The 20710-nt window shown below is 42.5% G+C and overlaps 1 protein-coding gene across 2 annotated transcripts in view; it reads right to left on the bottom strand.

Annotated features, from left to right (window-relative positions):
* efna3b (ephrin-A3b) overlaps window positions 1-20264 on the bottom strand; it is an 83595-nt gene extending 63331 nt beyond the window's left edge. For both annotated transcript variants that reach the window (XM_058084031.1, XM_058084032.1), the window contains exons 1-2: window positions 19963-20264; window positions 19539-19754 (exon numbers count right to left, since the gene is read on the bottom strand). In XM_058084031.1, coding sequence (XP_057940014.1) covers window positions 19539-19648 — 110 coding nt within the window. In that variant the 5' untranslated portion in view covers window positions 19649-19754; window positions 19963-20264. The remainder of the gene's footprint in view (window positions 1-19538; window positions 19755-19962) is intronic.
* Window positions 20265-20710: the final 446 nt, after the last annotated feature.

Raw genomic sequence — 20710 nt, 5'->3', positions numbered from 1 at the left:
AGCGCGCAGACCTCACAGCTAGGAGACCAGGGTTCAATCCCACCCTCGGCCATCTCTGTGTGGAGTTTGCATGTTCTCCCCGTGCATGCGTGGGTTTTCTCCGGGTACTCCGGTTTCCTCCCACATTCCAAAAACATGCTAGGTTAATTAGCCACTCCAAATTGTCCATAGGTATGAATGTGAGTGTGAATGGTTGTTTGTCTATATGTGCCCTGTGATTGGCTGGCGACCAGTCCAGGGTGTACCCGGCCTCTCGCCACAAAAACAGCTGGTATAGGCTCCAGCACCCCCCCCCCCCCCCCACGACCCTCGTGAGGATAAGCGGTAAAAAATGAATGAATGAATGAGTTCTCCTCCTATTTTGTGTGGAAGTGGTAACTTTTTGGCTTCTTATTTTGTCTTTCCCCACCCTCGGTCATCTCTGTGTGGAGTTTGCATGTTCTCCCCGTGCATGCGTGGGTTTTCTCCGGGTACTCCGGTTTCCTCCCACATTCCAAAAACATGCTAGGTTAATTAGCGACTCCAAATTGTCCATAGGTATGAATGTGAGTGTGAATGGTTGTTTGTCTATATGTGCCCTGTGATTGGCTGGCCACCAGTCCAGGGTGTACCCGGCCTCTCGCCACAAAAACAGCTGGGATAGGCTCCAGCACCCCCCCCCCCCCCACGACCCTCGTGAGGATAAGCGGTAAAAAATGAATGAGTTCTCCTCCTATTTTGTGTGGAAGTGGTAACTTTTTGGCTTCTTATTTTGTCTTTCCCCACCCTCGGTCATCTCTGTGTGGAGTTTGCATGTTCTCCCCGTGCATGCGTGGGTTTTCTCCGGGTACTCCGGTTTCCTCCCACATTCCAAAAACATGCTAGGTTAATTAGCCACTCCAAATTGTCCATAGGTATGAATGTGAGTGTGAATGGTTGTTTGTCTATATGTGCCCTGGGATTGGCTGGCGACCAGTCCAGGGTGTACCCCGCCTCTCGCCCGAAGACAGCTGGGATAGGCTCCAGCATCCACCGCGACCCTCGTGAGGAAAAGCGGTAGAAAATGAATGAATGAATGAATGTTTGGCTCGGATACAAAAGAGCCGAGTTCATCCCATTCGTACTCGACATCGAGTTTGCATTGACTCCCCGATGAATAGCGGCAGGGCGCCGCTAACCAGGAGGCGCTATCGCACGCCACACTGCTCCCCCGCCTGGAACCAGGCAGCCTGGCATTGATATGGTAATACCAGGGACGTTCCGGGGGCCAAAGCTTTCGGGGACTGTGGGCGCTCTGTGATGCAGCCTGTCCAAAAAGGACACATCTCTAGGGTATTGTGATTTTTTTTTTTTTTCTTCTTCTTCTTCTTCACCCTTCCCCACCGCCATCAACCCTGAGTGATCGGGATAAGCCCGGTCCGTGCCGCTTTAGTCCTGTCACTCACACGCCATTGTGGTCATGTGAACGGCCATTTTCATCACAATTGACCTCGGCTTTGGCAGTACCGTTCCGCGGGGGCGCCGCCTCTCGCTATTCTATCCCTCGTCTCCCCTCCTTCCACTTTGCCCTCCGTCAGTGAGATTTTTTTGTCCTTCTTGTTCTCTCTCTTCTATTTTCGCCCCCCCCCCTCCAGGAACAACGGCGGCCGATAGATGTGTCTGATGCTGAAGCCAACGTACCGGTCGCCTACTCGCCTGTCACGGAGCCTTTGATTATCTCAGCTGATAACTGTGGAAAATTCCAACATGTGATGCAAGTACAGAAAAGAAAAAAAAAAGAACGTTTTAACACGCGTGGAGTGGGCGAATTGGCCGGCGGTGGCGTCATTCTGCCTTTTTATTCAATTGTGTTACCGAAAAATACGAGCCTGTTTGATGTTTGAGTCCTGCTATAAAAGTGGAAGTCCGACACGTTCACATTTGCTCCAGTTTTCATCATTTCTCTCAACTACACAGGTCACACGGTGCAGGTCGCATTTTAAGTGGAAAAAGAAGCTAACCAGTTTGATGACACAACCGATGACCGTAAATGCACAACTATTTCATTCATTCATTCATTTTCTACCACTTTTCCTCACGAGGGTCGCGGGGGGTGCTGGAGCCTATCCCAGCTGTCTTCGGGCGTAAGGCGGGGTACACCCTAGACTGGTCGCCAGCCAATCACAGGGCTCACATAGACAAACAACCATTCACACTCACATTCATACCTATGGACAATTTGGAGTCACCAATTAACCTAGCATGTTTTTGGAATGTGGGAGGAAACCGGAGTACCCGGAGAAAACCCACGCATGCACGGGGAGAACATGCAAACTCCACACAGAGATGCCCGAGGGTGGGATTGAACCCTGGTCTCCTAGCTGTGAGGTCTGTGCGGCACAACTATTTAATTATTTAAAAAAAACAAACTTAAACTGTATTATGGAAAGCAGGAAGTGAACAAATGTAACAGTTACTGATTGTAAAAGTACCAGATGGAGGGGTAGGATTTAATAAGCTTTGCTTCTTCCTACTCCTTTTGGACATGTGGAACTGGGAACTGATTATGGGATGCACTCAATTGGAATCTGATGCATGTTCAAATGAAATTAAACCATTACCATAAATGCAAATAACCGGGGTCAACACGCAAAACACTGTTGTTGTGGCTGTAGGCAACCTACCTTTTTTTTTTCTAAGTAGCCGCACAAGAAGCAGTATATCTAAAATGGCAAACCACCGATTGGTTGTTTTTCCTGTGTTGTGACACTCCATCAAAAAACATTCAAAGAAAATAAGTTTTCCTTTCTGATGCTAATCAAGCTCAAAGCTCAAAACAAAGCTCAAAAGTTTGGGATCACTTGCAAATTTTTTTGTTTTCCAAAAATTTTCATACATTTCACAAACAATGAAAATGAATCAGATGATTTTCAAAGACATTTTTGCTACCATCAACAACTGTCAGTCATCTGCATCAATCTCCTGGTATGGCTGCTAATCCAAGTCCATAGCATTAGCATATAAGGCTAATATATTATTAGAAAAGCCATCTAAATCTAAATCTAAACTAAAGCTAAAATCTCTTACCATGCTGTTAACTACTCCCTTCAGAGGGTAGCACAAACTGGGTCTAACAAGGACAGAAAAACGCCTCACTTGGCAGCTGCACTAAATAGTAGCCGTCCAAACACCAGAGTCAGTATCAACAGTGAAGGACTTCAGACTCCCCACATTCCAAAAACATGCTAAGTTAATTAGCAACTCCAAATTGTCCATAGGTATGAATGTGAGTGTGAATGGTTGTTTGTCTATATGTGCCCTGGGATTGGCTGGCCACCGGTCTCGCACAAAGACGGCTGGGATAGGCTCCAGCATACTCCCGGTATAAAATGAATGAATCTAAGCAACACAAAAAAATGTAGTTTTACATAATTTTATAATAATAATAATAATTTATTTTCAGACGTAACATTATTTATGCATCAAAATTCCCTTTGTGTACGCTACACACGCCTCAATACTTTAACTTCCTGTTTGCCGTGGAGTGCTTTAATAGTGGGAAATGTGCATGCCGAGCTCTTATAAAACGCACTTCCTGTTTCCACGACTCCATCTTGGACTGACTAAATACTCTTCGGTAGGGAACAACTTAATAGTAGCAATGCCGTAGTTCCAGATCTTGTGATTTACTGTCTTCGATGTCTTCTATATCGGGTAATAGGAGTGTAAAGGTGACTATAGGGGTGCTAGTTATGTGTAGAGGGCTCTAATAATGTACATTTTTAAACTGTTTTTTTATGCTCTAGCTACAAAAATAGTTGTTCCATTTTGCGGGAATTCATCTATCCCGGCTGGGTCCAGACCAATTCCCCGCCATAAACGAACGGTGTACTTCATGTACTTCATGAAACACTTTATCCTGGATGAACAAATCCTACATTTGTGCAACAGAACCCGGCTTGTGTTTAAGTTTTAGAATTTTGTCGACACAAGTACGTACAGTATATGCAAGATAACTTGTTAGCATATCCACATGGGCTGGCTTGCAAAATGTCAAATATCAAGGTGACCCTGGCCGGGACCAGTTTGGACCCCCCCTGGCCTAAGCGGTGGACCATGTTTGTCAATGTCGGGTTCCACTGTTTGTATCAAAAAGTTTGACCCCACACGCCTCGATACTTTTCAACTTCCTGTTTGCTGTGGAGTGCTTAAATAGTGGATGCTGAGCTCTTATAAAACGCACTTCTGGTTCCACGGCTCCATCTTGGACTGACTAAATACTCTTCGGTAAGGAACGACTTAATAGTAGCAATGCCGTAGTTCCAGATCTTGTGATTTATTCGGGTAATAGGAGTGTAAAGGTGACTATAGGGGTGCTAGTTATGTCTAGAGGGCTCTAATAATGTACATTTTTAAACTGGTTTTCTATGCACTAGCTACAAAAATAGTTCTATTTTGCAGGAATTCATCTAGCCCGGCTGGGTCCAGACCAATTCCCCGCCATAAACGAACGGTGTACTTCATGTACTTCATGTACTTCATGTACTTCATGAAACACTTTATCCTGGATGAACAAATCCTACATTTGTGCAACAGAACTTAATAGTGGATGCTGAGCTCTTATAAAACGCACTTCTGGTTCCACGGCTCCATCTTGGAGTGACTAAATACTCTTCGGTAAGGAACGAGTTAATTGTAGCAATACCGTAGTAGTTCCAGATCTTGTGATATGGAGTATTTTCCGTGGAAATGGAGGTTTTTGAGGTCGGGTTGTATTTTTGTGTGTTGTGTCTTTGTTCTAGATTGTAAGCTCGGTGCAGTGGGGGAAATAACAATACAGTCTCTAGTGGGAGGTAATGACAGCATTTGTCCCTGTGGGTGTGTGGGTGGGTGTGTGTGGAGGTAGAGGAGGAGACCGCTATGCATATTTATGGGTGGAATACATGTGGGTAAAGTACGTGGGTGGATATGTTTACGGCTGTGGGGTATTCACACACACACACACGGAGGATGGAGGAGCGTTTTCTAGTCTTCCACACAACACATTCTAATTCACAACGTCTCCCATCTTTATTTTTCTTTCTCCCGGGAAGTGACACACTATTCTTTTGAACCGGGGTGCATTCACTTGGACGCCCCCCCCCCCGCCGCCCCACCCGACACACACACACACCTCCTCCACTTCCCCCGTCAGGCATAAAGACAGAGCTCACCTCCCGCCTCCAGCCATGATTGGACTTTAATTACAAAGACAGGAAAAGCAAGATGGTCAATTCTCATTCACGTACGGGATTGAGCGTGGGCGTTTTGCACTCGGGCCTCCTCCTTCCGCATCACCTCCATTGCCACATTCGCAGCCGCTGACATTTACGGAGGAATGAAATGATAGCACACACATATGCGTACAAACGGGGGACGGGGGGGGGACCTGATGATTTATATTTATATGATATACCTCCGCAGCCGTGTGATTAGCATGCAGTGCAACGCCGCGCATCGAGCGCTCCACGCCGCTAATGCTATTCCGGGCCCACACTCAGAGGTCATGAATTCACACGTCAACTTCGCCGACATACTATATTATTACAATTCATACGACTGCTAGCTCAGCGCGTGCTATGCTAGGCTAAGCTACGTGCGCTTCACTCCGGCCGGAACGTTTCATTGATGATTCTTGGAAGTCAAGTCAGGCGTCAGCAACAAAACGTCCAAAACATTCATGCCAAAGTTGGAGTCACCAATGCTAATGCTAATGCTAATGTTTTCGGAATGTGACTCCGGACACAGAGATGCCTTATATTGGCTTATAGAGTCAAGGTAAAGATGATGATAGGCGTGTTAAGGCATGTTTTTGATATGTAGTACTCTACACTAGTCACTAGTAATATTTCATTGAAGATACTATGACTCCCGGTACTAACATACTGTATGCGAGTATCATTTATATCTTATTTACAGTCTTTGATGTCTTCTATATCGGGTAACAGGAGTGAAAAGGTGACTATAGGGGTGCTAGTTCATGTCTAGAGGGCTCTAATGTTCATTTTAAACTGGTTTTCTATGCTCTAGCTACAAAAATAGTTGTTCTACTTTGCGGGAATTAATCTATCTAGACCAATTCACCACCATAAACGAAGAATAACTGTACTTCATTAAATACTTTATCCTAGATGGCCGAAATATGAGCAAATATGAGCAAAATATGAGCAAAAACAAAACTTTTATAATTTTGTCGACACATGTACGTACAGTATATGCAGTACAACTTGTTAGCATGTTAGCATATCCACATGGGCTTGCTTATAAAATATCGAATAACAAGATGGCCCCCGTATCCTATCCTATATTACAATACACGGCCCTGGCTGGGACCAGTTTGGACCCCCGTGACCTAAGCGGTGGACCATGTATGTTGATGTCGGGTTCCACTGTTTGCATCAAAACGTTTGACCCCAAGAATTTCCAACGAGAGGGATTGATGGAGACCAAGAAGATTCTTAATCCCTCATAAACAAGCAAGAAGACCAGAAAGTCCAACAAACGCTGAATGCATCCATTCTGGTGGAACGAGAGACGGGAGAGTCGTGCAAGGATGCAGGAGGAGGGAAACGATGCAGAGAAGTCGAGTCGTAAAGGGAGGGAAAGAGGAAGTGTGTGTGTGTGTGTTTGTGGGACGTCAGTGAACTCAACACTAACCCAAACGGACAGCCAGAGAAGACGCAAGCGGAGACGCCATGATGAGGCCGAGGCTCACGGAAATATGATGAAAAATGTTGAGTCCAAGTCCAGCTGGAGTCCACTCAACATACTAGACTGGTGGTTAGCCATGGGGGGGGCACTGGTGTGGCCGGCGGTTCACACTGGTCTACCCAAACAAGGTCATAATTCACTTAGCCGTACCCCCCCCCCCCCCGTCCCTCCGCATAATTACCCGGCCCAAAAAGAAAAGGCGCCGGCACAGCGCTCCAACACGCGGACACATTAACTGGACTGTGATGTGCGTCATTACTTGGGGGGGGGGGGGGTGGCGAGGGGGGCGGTTAAAAGCTTTCAGCCCGTGTCTCTTTGTGACAGCTTAAATGGATAAAACCTCGATTAAAGACACGGGCTTTCTCTCAGGGTGGAATGAGCGCGGTGGCGAACTGGAGGACTTTCATTTCCTCGTTCGTCAAGTGGCTCTCGTGGCTCGCCGATATCGTTTTGGAGCGCTAGGCGCATAAAAATATTCACCTTTTGTGGAAAACTAGCGTAAGCGTGGGTGATCATCGAAATAATAAGGATGTGGACGCCGGTTACGTACATTTTGTTTATTTTGAGAAGTGTGATGATAACCATAGAACCAAAAATGACTGATCTCCAATTGATAAGTAATATTCTACACTGGTCACTAGGTGTCAGTAACGATACAACGATAAGACAACAGACACCACAGGGAGTACTGCTAAGAAAGTACAACACCTTATATGTCTTATTTTGTCTTATTATGTCTACTATATCGGCTCATAGGAGTCATACAAGGCGACTTAAGGCATTCTGTGATATGTAGTACTCTACATTGGCCATTAGGTGTCAGTAATCATTACATTATAATGCTAACATACTGCATGCCAGTCTAGACTATACTGGATAATAGTGTGTAAATGTTACTATAGGGGTGTTAGAGCCCTCTAGGCATGAGTTAACACCCCTATAGTAACATTTACAGGTGTTAGAGCCCTCTAGGCATGAGTTAACACCCCTATAGTAACATTGACACTCCTATTATCCAGTAAAGTTATTATGTCTATTACTATGTCTACTAGATATTGGCTCATACTAGTCATACATGGCATGTTTTTCATAAGTAGTATTCTACATTGGCCATTAGGGGTCAGTAATTATTACATTATATTACAAGCTATTACGACTCCAAATACTAACATACTGTATGCCAGTCTAGACTATACTGGGTAATAGGAGTGTAAATGTTACTATAGGGGTGTTAACTCATGTTCAGAGAGCTCTAATGCCAGGAGTCCTAATTAATGTCCGCTCGGCCCATGTTGCCCTTATTCGGCACCAAAGAGAACCACTACCACTGGCGCCAACTGGCACCAATCCAGTGGACTCCTAGCATTAGAGCCCTCTAGACATAAGTTAGCACCCCTATAGTAACATTTACACTCCTATTACCCAGTAAAGTTGTTATATTATTACATGTATCTACTCTATTGGCTCATAGGAGTCATACAAGGCGTGTTAAGGCATGTTTTTGATATGTAGTATTCTACATTGGCCATTAGGTGTCAGTAATATTACATTGAAGATGCTATGACTCCCAATGCTAACTGATACTGTATGCGAGTATAGACTTTTATGTCTTCTATATTGGTTAATAGGCGTGTATGGGTGACTATAGGGGTGTTAGGTCAGGTCTAGAGGGCTCTAATCACTTTAAACTGGTTTTCTATGCTAGCTCCAAAAGTACTGGTGATGTGGACGATGCGGGTCATTACAAAGTGTCATCAAGTTGCGGCTCTCGCCTAATTGTCACGTCACTTTATTCATGCTAGCTCTGTTGCGACCGGACTCGGCATATGGTTTCCCCGAGTCGAGCGAAGCTGCCGTCATTAGCCGGCACGCCGCTACCACGTCATGTGCACATCTGGTGTGTGCATACGCTTGGCGGCGTGTGTGCAAAACATGCACACGTCCGCTTAATAAATATACACAAAAAAGTACTGTGAAACAGCTTGTAAACATCACAGTCTTATTATTAGCACCTGATTACGCCGCTGGAGCTTAGCATATCCACTCACAACAAGCGTGTGTGTGTGTGCGTGTGTGTGTGCGTGTGTGTGTGTGTTGCCTCCAGCCCCTTTGCTGTGGGATTTGTTCTCTGTGGACAATTTGTTCAAATTTAACACATGGGTGGGAAAGATAAATTCCAGTTTCGGCTAAATCGCGGCGGATAACAGACGGGAGGGAGGCGGTCAGTCGTTCATTTGGCTGTCAGGGAAAATGTGTGGATTTTATTCGCTTCTAGCCGTGCACTTTTTATATCAAAGTAAGCAAAGATGACTTTTTTCCCCATTTCTCCTTTTTTCCTTCGCCCGTAACTTTATCGCTGAGATGCGTTTACGTGGACGCATCTATTTAGCATGACTGCCGGCAACCTCTAATAAAAGACTCGATCGCCACAACAACAACTTTTATTGCAGTCTGAACTCCTGACGTTACTTCCTGTCCAACCCCCACTCAGCTCCCCTACACATTTCTGTCTTATCTCTCTTATTATGTCTAATATTGGCTAGTATGAGGAGTGCACAGGTGACTATAGGGCTGTTATTTCATGTCAACGGGGCTCTAATCATATTGAAAACCCTATTTAGGAAGTCGTAAACAGGTTTTCTGCAAAAATATTAATTTCATAAATAATGAATCCTACTTCATATTTACTTAACAGTGATAAATGAGGGATTGGATATATGGTGGACAACACAGTAATAGCGAACCACTACCACTGGCGCCAACTGGCACCAACCCAGTGGATTCCTAGCATTAGAGCCCTCTAGATATAAGTTAGCACCCCTATAGTAATATTTACACTCCTATTACCCAGTAATGTTGTTATGTTATGATACGTATCTACTCTATTGGCTAATAGGAGTCATACACGGCGTGTTTTTGATATGTAGTATTCTATATTGGCCACTAGGTGTCAGTAATTATTACATTATATTACAACTCACAACTCTCAATGCTAACATACTGCATGCCAGTCTCGACTATACAGGGTAATAGGAGTGTAAATGTTACTATAGGGGTGTTAACTCATGCCTAGAGGGCTCTAATGCCAGGAGTTCGAATTAATGTTCGCTCGGCATGTTGCCATGTTGCCCTTATTCGGCGCCAAAGCGAACCACTACCACTGGCACGAACTGGCACCGGCCCAGTGGACTCCTGGCATTAGAGCCCTCTAGACATGAGTTAGCACCCCTATAGTAATATGTACACTCCAATATTTACATGATATTATGACTCCCAATGATAACATACTGCATGCCAGTCTCAACTATACTGGGTAATAGGAGTGTAAATGTTACTATAGGGGTGTTAACTCATGCTTAGAGGGCTCTAATGCCAGGAGTTGGAATTAATGGTTGCTTGGCATGTTGCCCTTATTCGGCGCCAAAGCGAACCACTACCACTGGCGCGAACTGGCACCGGAACAGTGGACTCCTAGCATTAGAGCCCTCTAGACATGAGTTAGCACCCCTATAGTAATATTTACATTATATTACGACTCCCAATGCTAACATACTGCATGCCAGTCTCGACTATACTGGGTAATAGGAGTGTAAATGTTACTATAGGGGTGTTAACTCATGCCAAGAGGGCTCTAATGCCAGGAGTTCGAATTAATGTTCGCTCGGCATGTTGCCCTTATTCGGCGCCAAAGCGAACCACTACCACTGGCGCGAACTGGCACCGGTCGAGTGGACTCCTAGCATTAGAGCCCTCTAGACACGAGTTAGCACCCCTATAGTAATATTTACATTATATTACGACTCCCAATGCTAACATACTGCATGCCAGTCTCGACTATAGTGGGTAATAGGAGTGTAAATGTTACTATAGGGGTGTTAACTCATGCCAAGAGGGCTCTAATGCCAGGAGCTAAAATGAATGTTAGCTTGGCATGTAAACAAGCATATATAATATATGTATATGTAAATATATATTTATGCGTGTCTGGGTTTTATTTTACTGCAGGGTGTGGGAAAATGTGGTTTGGGTGCAATCCTTTCATTTTCTAAACCGCTAATCCTGTTGGGGGTCACGGGGGGGGGGGACTGGATCCCAGCTGACTTGTGGCAAAAGGCGGGACTGATCAGCCGTCAATCACGTCGGCTTAAAGTAGCAAATATGCACAACAAAACATCCAAAAAGACAACCAGACCAGCTTCTCGTTAAGTTATGGAGCAATTCCGAACTCCTGCACTTCGGATGAAAACTTCACAAGATGAGACAATCCGTTTTTTTTTCCCGTGTCCCCCTTTTGCTCAACTAGCATCCAAATATGTACAAGCTACGAGGGGGAAAAGAGCGAGTGAGAAGACGGCGGCGTCTTATTACCCAAACAGCCAACATCCATCACGGAGGTGTTCCCAATTGTCTCTAATTAACGCCGCCTCGGTGCAAGTGTCTGCGAGTACAACACTTCCGTGCCGACACTTTGCTCCCAAAAAACACCAAACGCCTCGGCGACGCCGCACGCTACGAGGCCTTATTATTTGTGACTAATGACCGCTGACACGGTTGGGTCTATATAACTGCGATGATGATGGCGGAATCTGTGTGGGTGCTGGCGTACCGATCTGACATCTAGCAACAGTGCAGTAAAGTCCATGATGGATGATTTGTACGTACTAATGCGCCCGCAAAAAAAAACGCCACGAGATAGCGGTTGAGTAATAGTCGCCTTTGTTGGCGTGTTACTAAATGGAAATGTTGCCGTCCGAAGTGGAGCTAGGAGACGGATTGTTTACGGTATTGTCAGGTGGACGCCTGATTGACTACCAGTGCTTACATAACCATGCATAGATACACACCAGGAGCGGATTTAAGCTAGTAGAACGCTAGTAGAACGCAAGTGGAACACGTACACAACAATGGACGGGCGACAAAAGTACAGAGAGCAATTGTGAGGTCAAATTTTTTCAAGGAGGCATTTTTTTGATTACACTTTTGAACGCATATTGTTTTGAGAAGCCAAACTGGTGCCCCCCCCCCAGTACACACCCAAAATAACCAACTAATCACGGGACAAAGTGGATGATAAGTCGCCATTGATGCACTGCACTGCTAACGGGGATGTCATAAACAAAAAATCCAAACTGTCCCTTTAAGAGAAAGTCAATTGTGTTATGTACCAACAGAACTCCATTACAAAAATGGGTTTTTCTACACTTACTTCTTGTTGTTGCTATTATTTTATAAAAATTGAAAAAAATCTTCATATGGCTTAGGATTTGGACGTGTTGACTTGAAATCGGCTGTAGTGTCATGTCGATAATTGCGATGTTTAACAGCAAACTGGACGTTTCGATAAAATGCAGGTTAACAGGGCATGGAAATGTATTTTTTGTGAAGAAAAAAAATTTAAGCTCGTAGAACGCAAAGGACGGGCGACAGCTAGCAGCGATACGACGGGAGATACAAGTAACGCAAAGCGATTGTGAGGTCAAATTTTTTCGAGGAGGCATTTTTGTGATTACACTTTTGAACGCATATTGTTTTGAGAAGCCAAACTGGTGCCCCCCCCCCAGTACCCACCCAAAATAACCAACTAACTCGCATCACGGGACAAAGTGGATGATAAGTCGCCATTGATGCACTGCACTGCTAATGGGGATGTCATAAAAAAAAAAATCCAAACTGTCCCTTTAAGGGAAAGTCAATAGTGTTATGTACCAACAGAACTCCATTACAAAAATGGGGTTTTTTACACTTACTTCTTGTTGTTGCTATTATTTTATAAAAATTGAAAAAAATTTTCTTATGGCTTAGGATTTGGATGTGTTGACTTGAAATCGGCTGTAGTGTCATGTCGATAATTGAGATGTTTAACAGCAAACCGGACGTTTTGATAAAATGCAAGTTAATAAAGCATGGAAATGTATTTTTTGTGAAGAAAAAAAATATTGTACTGTGACACGTAATTCGAAGTATCAAATTGAACCTAACCGTCAATCATCTCCATGGTTGCATTTTATGGAATGTAAAAGCATAATTCATACAATAAATATCATAATTACACTATAGAAGACCACAAAGTCACATACTTTTGATTATAACTACGCAATGCGGAAGGTGGCCAAATTCCACAAACATATGTTTCACTGCCCCCTGAAAGAGTGTCCCCAAAAGACACAGTGGACGTTCAGTATGGAGCATTGAGCCGTGTGAGAAATTTCAAGTCCATCGAACTTTGTGGTTTAAGGCTAGCATATTTATCCAAATAAAATAGCAACACAGTCCGCACTGTGACAACACATGCTGTGACAAATGTTGAAGAGTTGAACCGAGTTGGACCGTACGTCTTTGTGTGTTGGCGGGACGTTGCCTTAAACGGACACATGCATTCCTTCCTGAATCTGTAACAAAGCTAAATGAAGAGATATCACCAGTTAGCCTGTATGCAAATCAGTAAGCTGTTTCATTAGATTAGCTACACACACACACACACACACGTGCACGCACACACACACACACACACACAGTGGTGGCTAATTGCCAGGTGGTGGAAGATAATGTGCGATTTAATGGACTGATGGATTTGTTTTTGTTTCGGTCACCCACCGGTGAGCAGCAACATCTGTAACAGGAAGCAACGTGCACACACATGCTAGCTACACTGCCAAACACACACACACACACACACATACACACATACACACATAATGCTCCTGGGGACAGCAATGATGCCATGAGACCGATAGCACACAGGCTTTGCACGACGCTAGCAAATGATCCATATTTGTGGACGTAAATGGGAGCATCGCGTCCACCAGATAGCGCTAATCCTCAATAACAACCCGCCCCGGCGAGGTTGACGACGAGGCCGGCGGGGTGGGTGGGTGGCTGGGTGGGTTTCGAACGTGTACACGAGTAGACCGCAGCTTATCCGGTGTGTTTACCAGTCCCGCTGACAGCTACGCCGCAGCTTATTATTGGCCTCGGAAAACCTCCGCACTGAAACCCCGGAGAGTCGGCACTGCCGGCGGCGAGACACAAGCACGCTTTACAACAAGTGGGTGTTGTGGCGTCGAGTGCGGCATTACAGCAAATACAGGAAATGGGAGCTACGCTGTGGAAAAGGGCTTGTAGGGCTAGGAAAGCGTAGATCAGGGAGGCTATCCTACGGTTTAGCTACCTTTTGAAAGACCCCGGTTCTTCTACATCAGGGATGTCCAAACTTGGCCCCCACTGGGGGACGCATACGGAGATATGAAAGCTATATATTTCATAACAGACACTTAAACCAATCACAGATATTTAACCGTATGGAGCATAGAGGCCAATGCATTCATTCCTCGACAATGAAACATTACTTTTCATATATGTTTTATATAATATATAAATATATATATGTTCATTTTTTTGTTTTAAAATAAGTTGGCAGAAATTCTACCAGTTTTTGTAAATAGCAAAATAATTATTTTTAATTGAAAATTTTTAATTTAATATTTTTTTAATAATTTATTCAACAGTAAACTAAAGGCCAATATATTTAAATTTTTAAATCAGATGGACTAATAAAAATATATTTTTTTAAATTACTAAATACAGGTAAATAGGTCATTCATGATTTCAAATATTAAAAAATAATTTCTGGATAATTATAATTATATTTTTACATTTTTTTTATTGCAGATGAGTGACAATTTTTTTCAATTTTCTATTGAAATTATTGTTTTCTTTCACAACGATATGGACACCAGTGCGTCACATGACTAAATACAGGTAAATAGGTCATTCATAATTTCAAATATTAAAAAAATACAAAATAATTTCTGGATAATTGTAATTACATTTTTAAAAATTTTAATTGCAGATGAGTGATGACAATTTTTTTTTTTAATTTTCTATTGAAATAATTTTTTTTCTTTCACAACAATATGGACACCAGTGCGTCAAATGACTAAATACAGGTAAATATGTAATTCATAATTTCAAATATTTAAAAAATATAAAAAATATTTCTGGATAATTGTAATTACATTTTTAAAAATTTTAATTGCAGATGAGTGATGACAATTTTTTTTTTTTTTTCTATTGAAATAATTTTTTTTCTTTCACAACAATATGGACACCAGTGCGTCAAATGACTAAATACAGGTAAATAAGTCATTCATAATTTCAAATGTTAAAAAAAATACAAAATTATTTCTGGATAATTGTAATTATATTTTTTAAAATTTTAATTGCAGATGTGTGATGACAATTTTTTTTCAATTTTCTATGATAATTATAATATATATATATATATATATATATATATATATATATATATATATATATATATATATATATATATATATATATATTTTTTTTTTTTCTTTCACAACAATATGGACACCAGTGCGTCAAATGACTAAATACAGGTAAGTAGGTAATTCATAATTTCAAATATTTAAAAAATATAAAATAATTTCTGGATAATTGTAATTGTATTTTTAAAATATTTTATTGCAGATGAGTGACGACAATTTTTTTCAATTTTCAATTTAAATTTTTTGTTTTCTTTTTTTTCCTTTCCAACAATACGGACACACAGGAAGGAGGAAGGAGGAAGAAGATCAGGATGAGGCGTGTCCACTGAGATGTAGCGTTCTTTAATCAAGCCCAGTCGGAAGACGGCTGTGTCACTGGGGTGGGGGGGGGGGAGGCGCTAGGGGGAGGGGGGGGTCAGGTTACAGATTAAGCTACTCTCTCATCGCCTTTTGTCCGCATATGCGACTGATCCACACGGCAACAAAGACACTTCATCACATGTAAGGTTTAATAAGCCGTATAAAAGGCGTCTTTTGGTCTTCTGGTGCTTCCATCCATCATCCATCATCCAGCATCCATCATCCATCATCCAGCATCCAGCATGCATTCCTCCACTAAAGGTCCAGTGATTCTTCCAAGGAAAAATGAAATACATCAAAGGAAACTCCTTTTTCCATAACTAATACGCCGGTGTCACACGTTCACACACTCACCTAGCACAACCAGAGTTGCGTAACACGGAAGATGCTTCCTTCTCACTCACACAAGCTTAACTTTCAACGTGGTCCGTAAATCCATACCGATACTTTCATACCCACTATTTCGGGGGCCGTTCATGTCCATGGGGGGGGGGGGGCATATCTAAAGTTCCTGTCGTAAAAAAAAAAAGTCAAACCCGCTAACTCACAAGACTGTCTGCTCAACACTTAGTTCATTCTCCTCCAAGTAACTCCTCATATTGTTTACATCTTTAATAAGCGCGCTCGTAAAAACGCAGGAGTGGCACTTCGTCTCTTTTATCTTTAGGGCGCAATAAAAGCACAGAGGACGGGAAAACAAAGCTAGAACATCATGTGTTGATGTCTCTGGACAGGAAACCAGACTGGATTCCTTATCTGCTTATAAAGTATGATATATAATATAATAATATATAATATAATTATAATGTTTCATGTGGTTGGCCATCTCCAAGGTGGGATTTGAGTCAGGGGCTTTCAAGGTTTATACCTTGAAAGAGGCCATAGTCGCTAATTGGCGGCCACGTTTCAGTCAGTGTAGCCCAGGGCAGCTGTGACTACTGATATAGTTTACCACCAGCAGTATGTGACTGAATGAACGGTTCATGGTTTCACCTCAACTATTTTGGCGACCTTTGGGTTTCAGGTCAAATCCATTATTCATCGATCGGTCTTTAAAAAAAACAAGCGCTTCTGTCATATTAAGGATCTTTGACGCGTGTTTTTGTAGTAGATTTTTAAAAACAACAGATTGTTCCTGTTTGATTGAGGATCTTTGGCTAACATTTTATTTTTTGCAAAAGAGCAGGTCCTTAAAAAGTGACAGCACTCCTGTCTTATAGAAGATCTTTGACTTGTGTTTTTGCAGTCGGTCTCTAAATACAGCAGAGCGCTTCCGTCACATTAAGGATCTTTGACTAGCGTTTTTGCAGTCGGTCGTTGAAAACAACAAGCGCTTCTGTCATATTAAGGATCTTTGACTTGTGTTTTTGCAGTAACTTGAAAAAAAAACCCAACAGATTGCTCCTGCTCGATTGAGGATCTTTGACTAGCATTTTATTTTATTTCTTTCAGGAGCAGGTCCTTAAAAAGTGACAGAGCACTCCTGTCTTATAGAAGATCTTTGACTCGTGTTTTTGAAGTCGGTCTTTAAATACAGCAGAGTGCGCTTCTGTCACATTAAGGATCTTTGACTAGCGTTTTTGCAGTAGGTCGTTGAAAACAACAAGCACTTCTGTCATATTAATGATCTTTGACTTGTGTTTTTGCAGTAACTTAAAAAAAAGCAGATTGCTCCTGCTCGATTGAGGATCTTTGACTAGCATTTTATTTTATTTCTTTCAGGAGCAGGTCCTCAAAACGTGGCAGAGCACTCCTGTCTTATAGAAGATCTTTGACTCGTGTTTTTGCAGTCGGTCTTTAAATACAGCGGAGCGCTTCTGTCACATTAAGGATCTTTGACTAGCATTTTTGCAGTAGGTCCTTGAAAACAACAAGCGCTTCTGTCATATTAAGGATCTTTGACTAGTGTTTTTGCTGTAACTTTAAAAAAAACAGCAGATTGCTCCTGCTCGATTGAGGATCTTTGACTAGCATTTTATTTTATTTCTTTCAGAAGCAGGTCCTTAAAAAGTGACAGAGCACTCCTGTCTTATAGAAGATCTTTGACTCGTGTTTTTGGAGTCGGTCTTTAAATACAGCAGAGTGCGCTTCTGTCACATTAAGGATCTTTGACTAGCGTTTTTGCAGTAGGTCCTTGAAAACAACAAGCGCTTCTGTCATATTAAGGATCTTTGACTCATGTTTTTGCAGTGGGTCTTTTAAAACAGCAGACTGCTCCTGTTATGTAGAGGATCTTTGATTCGCGTTTTTAAGCTTCTTAAAAAAAACAGCAGAGCCCTTCCGTCACATTAAAAATGTTTGACTAGGATTTATTTTTTTCTAATCGCAGTAGGTCCTTAAAAAGCACTCCTGTCATATTAAGGATCTTTGGCGAGTGATTTTCAAATAGGTCCTTAAAAACAACAGTTTTCCTGTCTTATAAAGGATCTTTAGTTAATGTTTTGGACATTTTTTGCTGAAGGTTCTTAAAAAGAGTAGAGCTCCTGTCATATAGAGGATCTTTGACTGGTATTAACATAGTGGATGTTATCATTTATGATTTCCTGACTTATATATATATATATATATATATATACACACACACATGGAGTTTGGAATGAAATAAAGTGAAACCAACCAAAATCTATGAAGACAAGAAAAGGAAGCTCGGAGCCGAAAGGAGAGATTGAACGGTGACACGGCTCCAACACAATGAGGTCAGCATGAAGAAGTGCTCCTAATTGAAGCAGATAGAGAAGACACAGAGACGTTTCTCTCGTCTTCCTGCTCCTGCAAGGCCAAGCGTGGCTGATGTTGAAGGAAAGAATATGGAGACCAGCAAATGCTTGTGCGGAGCAAGGAAATGGGCCAGAACAGGAACGTGGAAAGTCTGTTTCCTTCTATGAAAATATGCAGGAAAACCGAGACATGCGTGATAGACTGTCATGTAGATAACCACCATGTATCCCGTAGAGTTCTTCATGCATTGGAATGGCATGAAAACACCAGTTGCAGGAATAAAATATCAAATCTATCAAACTACTAACACAGCCTAACTTCTTTTTACACTTGCGTGAGTTAAGAATGCCGTGTGTGGGTTTTCTCCGGGTACTCCGGTTTCCTCCCACATTCCAAAAACATGCTAGGTTAATTAGCAACTCCAAATTGTCCATAGGTATGAATGTGAGTGTGAATGGTTGTTTGTCTATATGTGCCCTGTGATTGGCTGGCCACCGGTCCAGATTGGACCCCGCCTCTCGCCCAGCTGGGATAGGCTCCAGCATAGAAAATGAATGAATGGAGTTAAGAACGTTCTAAACGGGTCTTTGGTCTGTAAAACCAGCTGTAGGAATGTTAAACCAAATGTTTGGTCACTTCCTGTTAACTAAATTTGATGCGTGTCGCATCACTCTGTCGTTAGATTAGCACTGGTTCACTTCTTTTTACACTTGAGAATGTGAAATGAGTCGCACGAGGCGCTTCTATGACCGGAAATAACCGTATTGGTCCGTTTTCTTGATTTTTGTCAGTTTTCTGGATTTTTATGTTAACACGGCTTAACTTCTTTTTACACTTGGATGTTCCAATGTTACTTGAAATTTGTCATTAGACAAAATATCTACGCCAAAGGTGCAGTACTGTTTATGTTTAATCTGTATAGTGGTTAACTTCTTTTTTATACTTGTATTAGTATTCATTTTGGGTATTATTATACTACTAATAATAATAGTGAATAATGTTTGGGAGTTTTGTGCTTTTAAATATCCTAAAAGACAGTTAATGTAGTTAAAATTCCTTACAACTATTATAATAATATTTATTAACATTATCATCATGCTTTGGACAGCAAAATATTATTATTACTTTTTTTTTAAGTACGGCCATTTTTGTTCCTAATCAAAACAAATTGCGTTCAACCTTTGAGGTTGTACCATTTTGGGCCCACGCTGAGATCTCACAATGTGAACGTATTCCAAAAAAACAAAACTAAACTAAATCTGCACACCAAAAAAAAAAAAGAAATAGAAATATCTGCAGCGGACGCAGCGGATGAATGACCATAAATCCAAAGTGTCCCAACGGGACGTAATAAAAGCAGAATGAACTGGCAAGCGAACGAGCACAGCGATGAATAACACTCCCCTTCCACGCAGAAAGAAAAGAAGCGGAAAGAAAAGAGAAAGAAAGAAAGAAATGTCTTACTGGATGTTGGAGCTGTTCCAGTATATGGAGTGCCGGTTGGCGGACACCTGGAGCAGGTTGGCCCAGGTGAGAGTAGTTAGCACCCAGAGAGACAGCGGTACCAGAGCCATGCTCTCGGCTCCCCCCCCCCACCACCCCTCGATTCGGTGTCTCGGGGCCGCTCTCTCGGTGCCTTCAGCCCACCAAAGAGCGCCACTCACACATCCCAGCTAACGCCTGTCAGACAAGAAAGAGGGCGAATTTGATTGACTCGCTGGAAAGACTGCAGCTTGCTAGGTTATCAATAAGTGGTGTAAAACTCAAAAGATTAAAAATTATTCATGTAAATTAGCACACTCATAAATAGTCCACTTTTTAATGTCTATGGTTGGACGATTATTTAAAAAAAAAAAAAAAAAAAAAGATGGTCCTGGTTCTTTCTCACCGGGTGAAGCTGCCGATGAGTCCGTCAGAAGAGTGCGGGTGGCGGGGACGGTCAACGAGGGAGGTCGGTGTTCTTCCACCGTGCATGCGACGTTCCAGTAAAAGGCTACAGAGTTGCCGATGTGCAAAATAGGCACCGGTGAAAAAAAATAAAGCAAGTCCAACTTATATTTACTTGAAGCGGCTTTTTAAAAAACATATATTCATATTTCATCCAAGACTCGAGCCCACGACAAGAACCATCGCTCCCACCGATGAGCCGCCTGCCTTCCTGCCTTCCTGCCTGCCTGCCTCCAGCTCCTCTCCTCCGTCTCCCTCCTTTTGGCAGGCAGCGCTCGTTCACTTTCCTGGCCCCGCCCACTCCTTCTGACGTCACAGGCGCAGTCCTCCAACGTGGTGGCGCGGCACATCGGGTATCGCTGCCACTTCCAAGTTTTCGTCAAGCACTCCGCCTATCATCTGCCAGATAGGACTGCCTGCCAGCCGGCAGCCACATCTGGAGCGCATTTGCATCTTGGACACGCCCCCTACTACTACTACTACTATTACTACTACACACACACACACTTCCTGAGTGGAAAAACACCTTCAATTCTTACTGTATACATCACTTCCTGTCCACAACAACAGATGGTGCGGTCATCCCCAACCTATATGAACATTTCAGCCAATCAGAAGCCAGAAAAAAAGTTCCACTTGGAAAAAGACAGCAAAGAAACAAAACAAACGATTCATAAAAAGAACGATCG

Source organism: Doryrhamphus excisus, chromosome 10 (assembly GCF_030265055.1).
Source record: "Doryrhamphus excisus isolate RoL2022-K1 chromosome 10, RoL_Dexc_1.0, whole genome shotgun sequence".
NCBI classification, from domain to species: domain Eukaryota; kingdom Metazoa; phylum Chordata; class Actinopteri; order Syngnathiformes; family Syngnathidae; genus Doryrhamphus; species Doryrhamphus excisus.
Note: the sequence above shows the minus strand (reverse complement) of the source record. Positions and strands in the feature narration are given on the sequence as shown.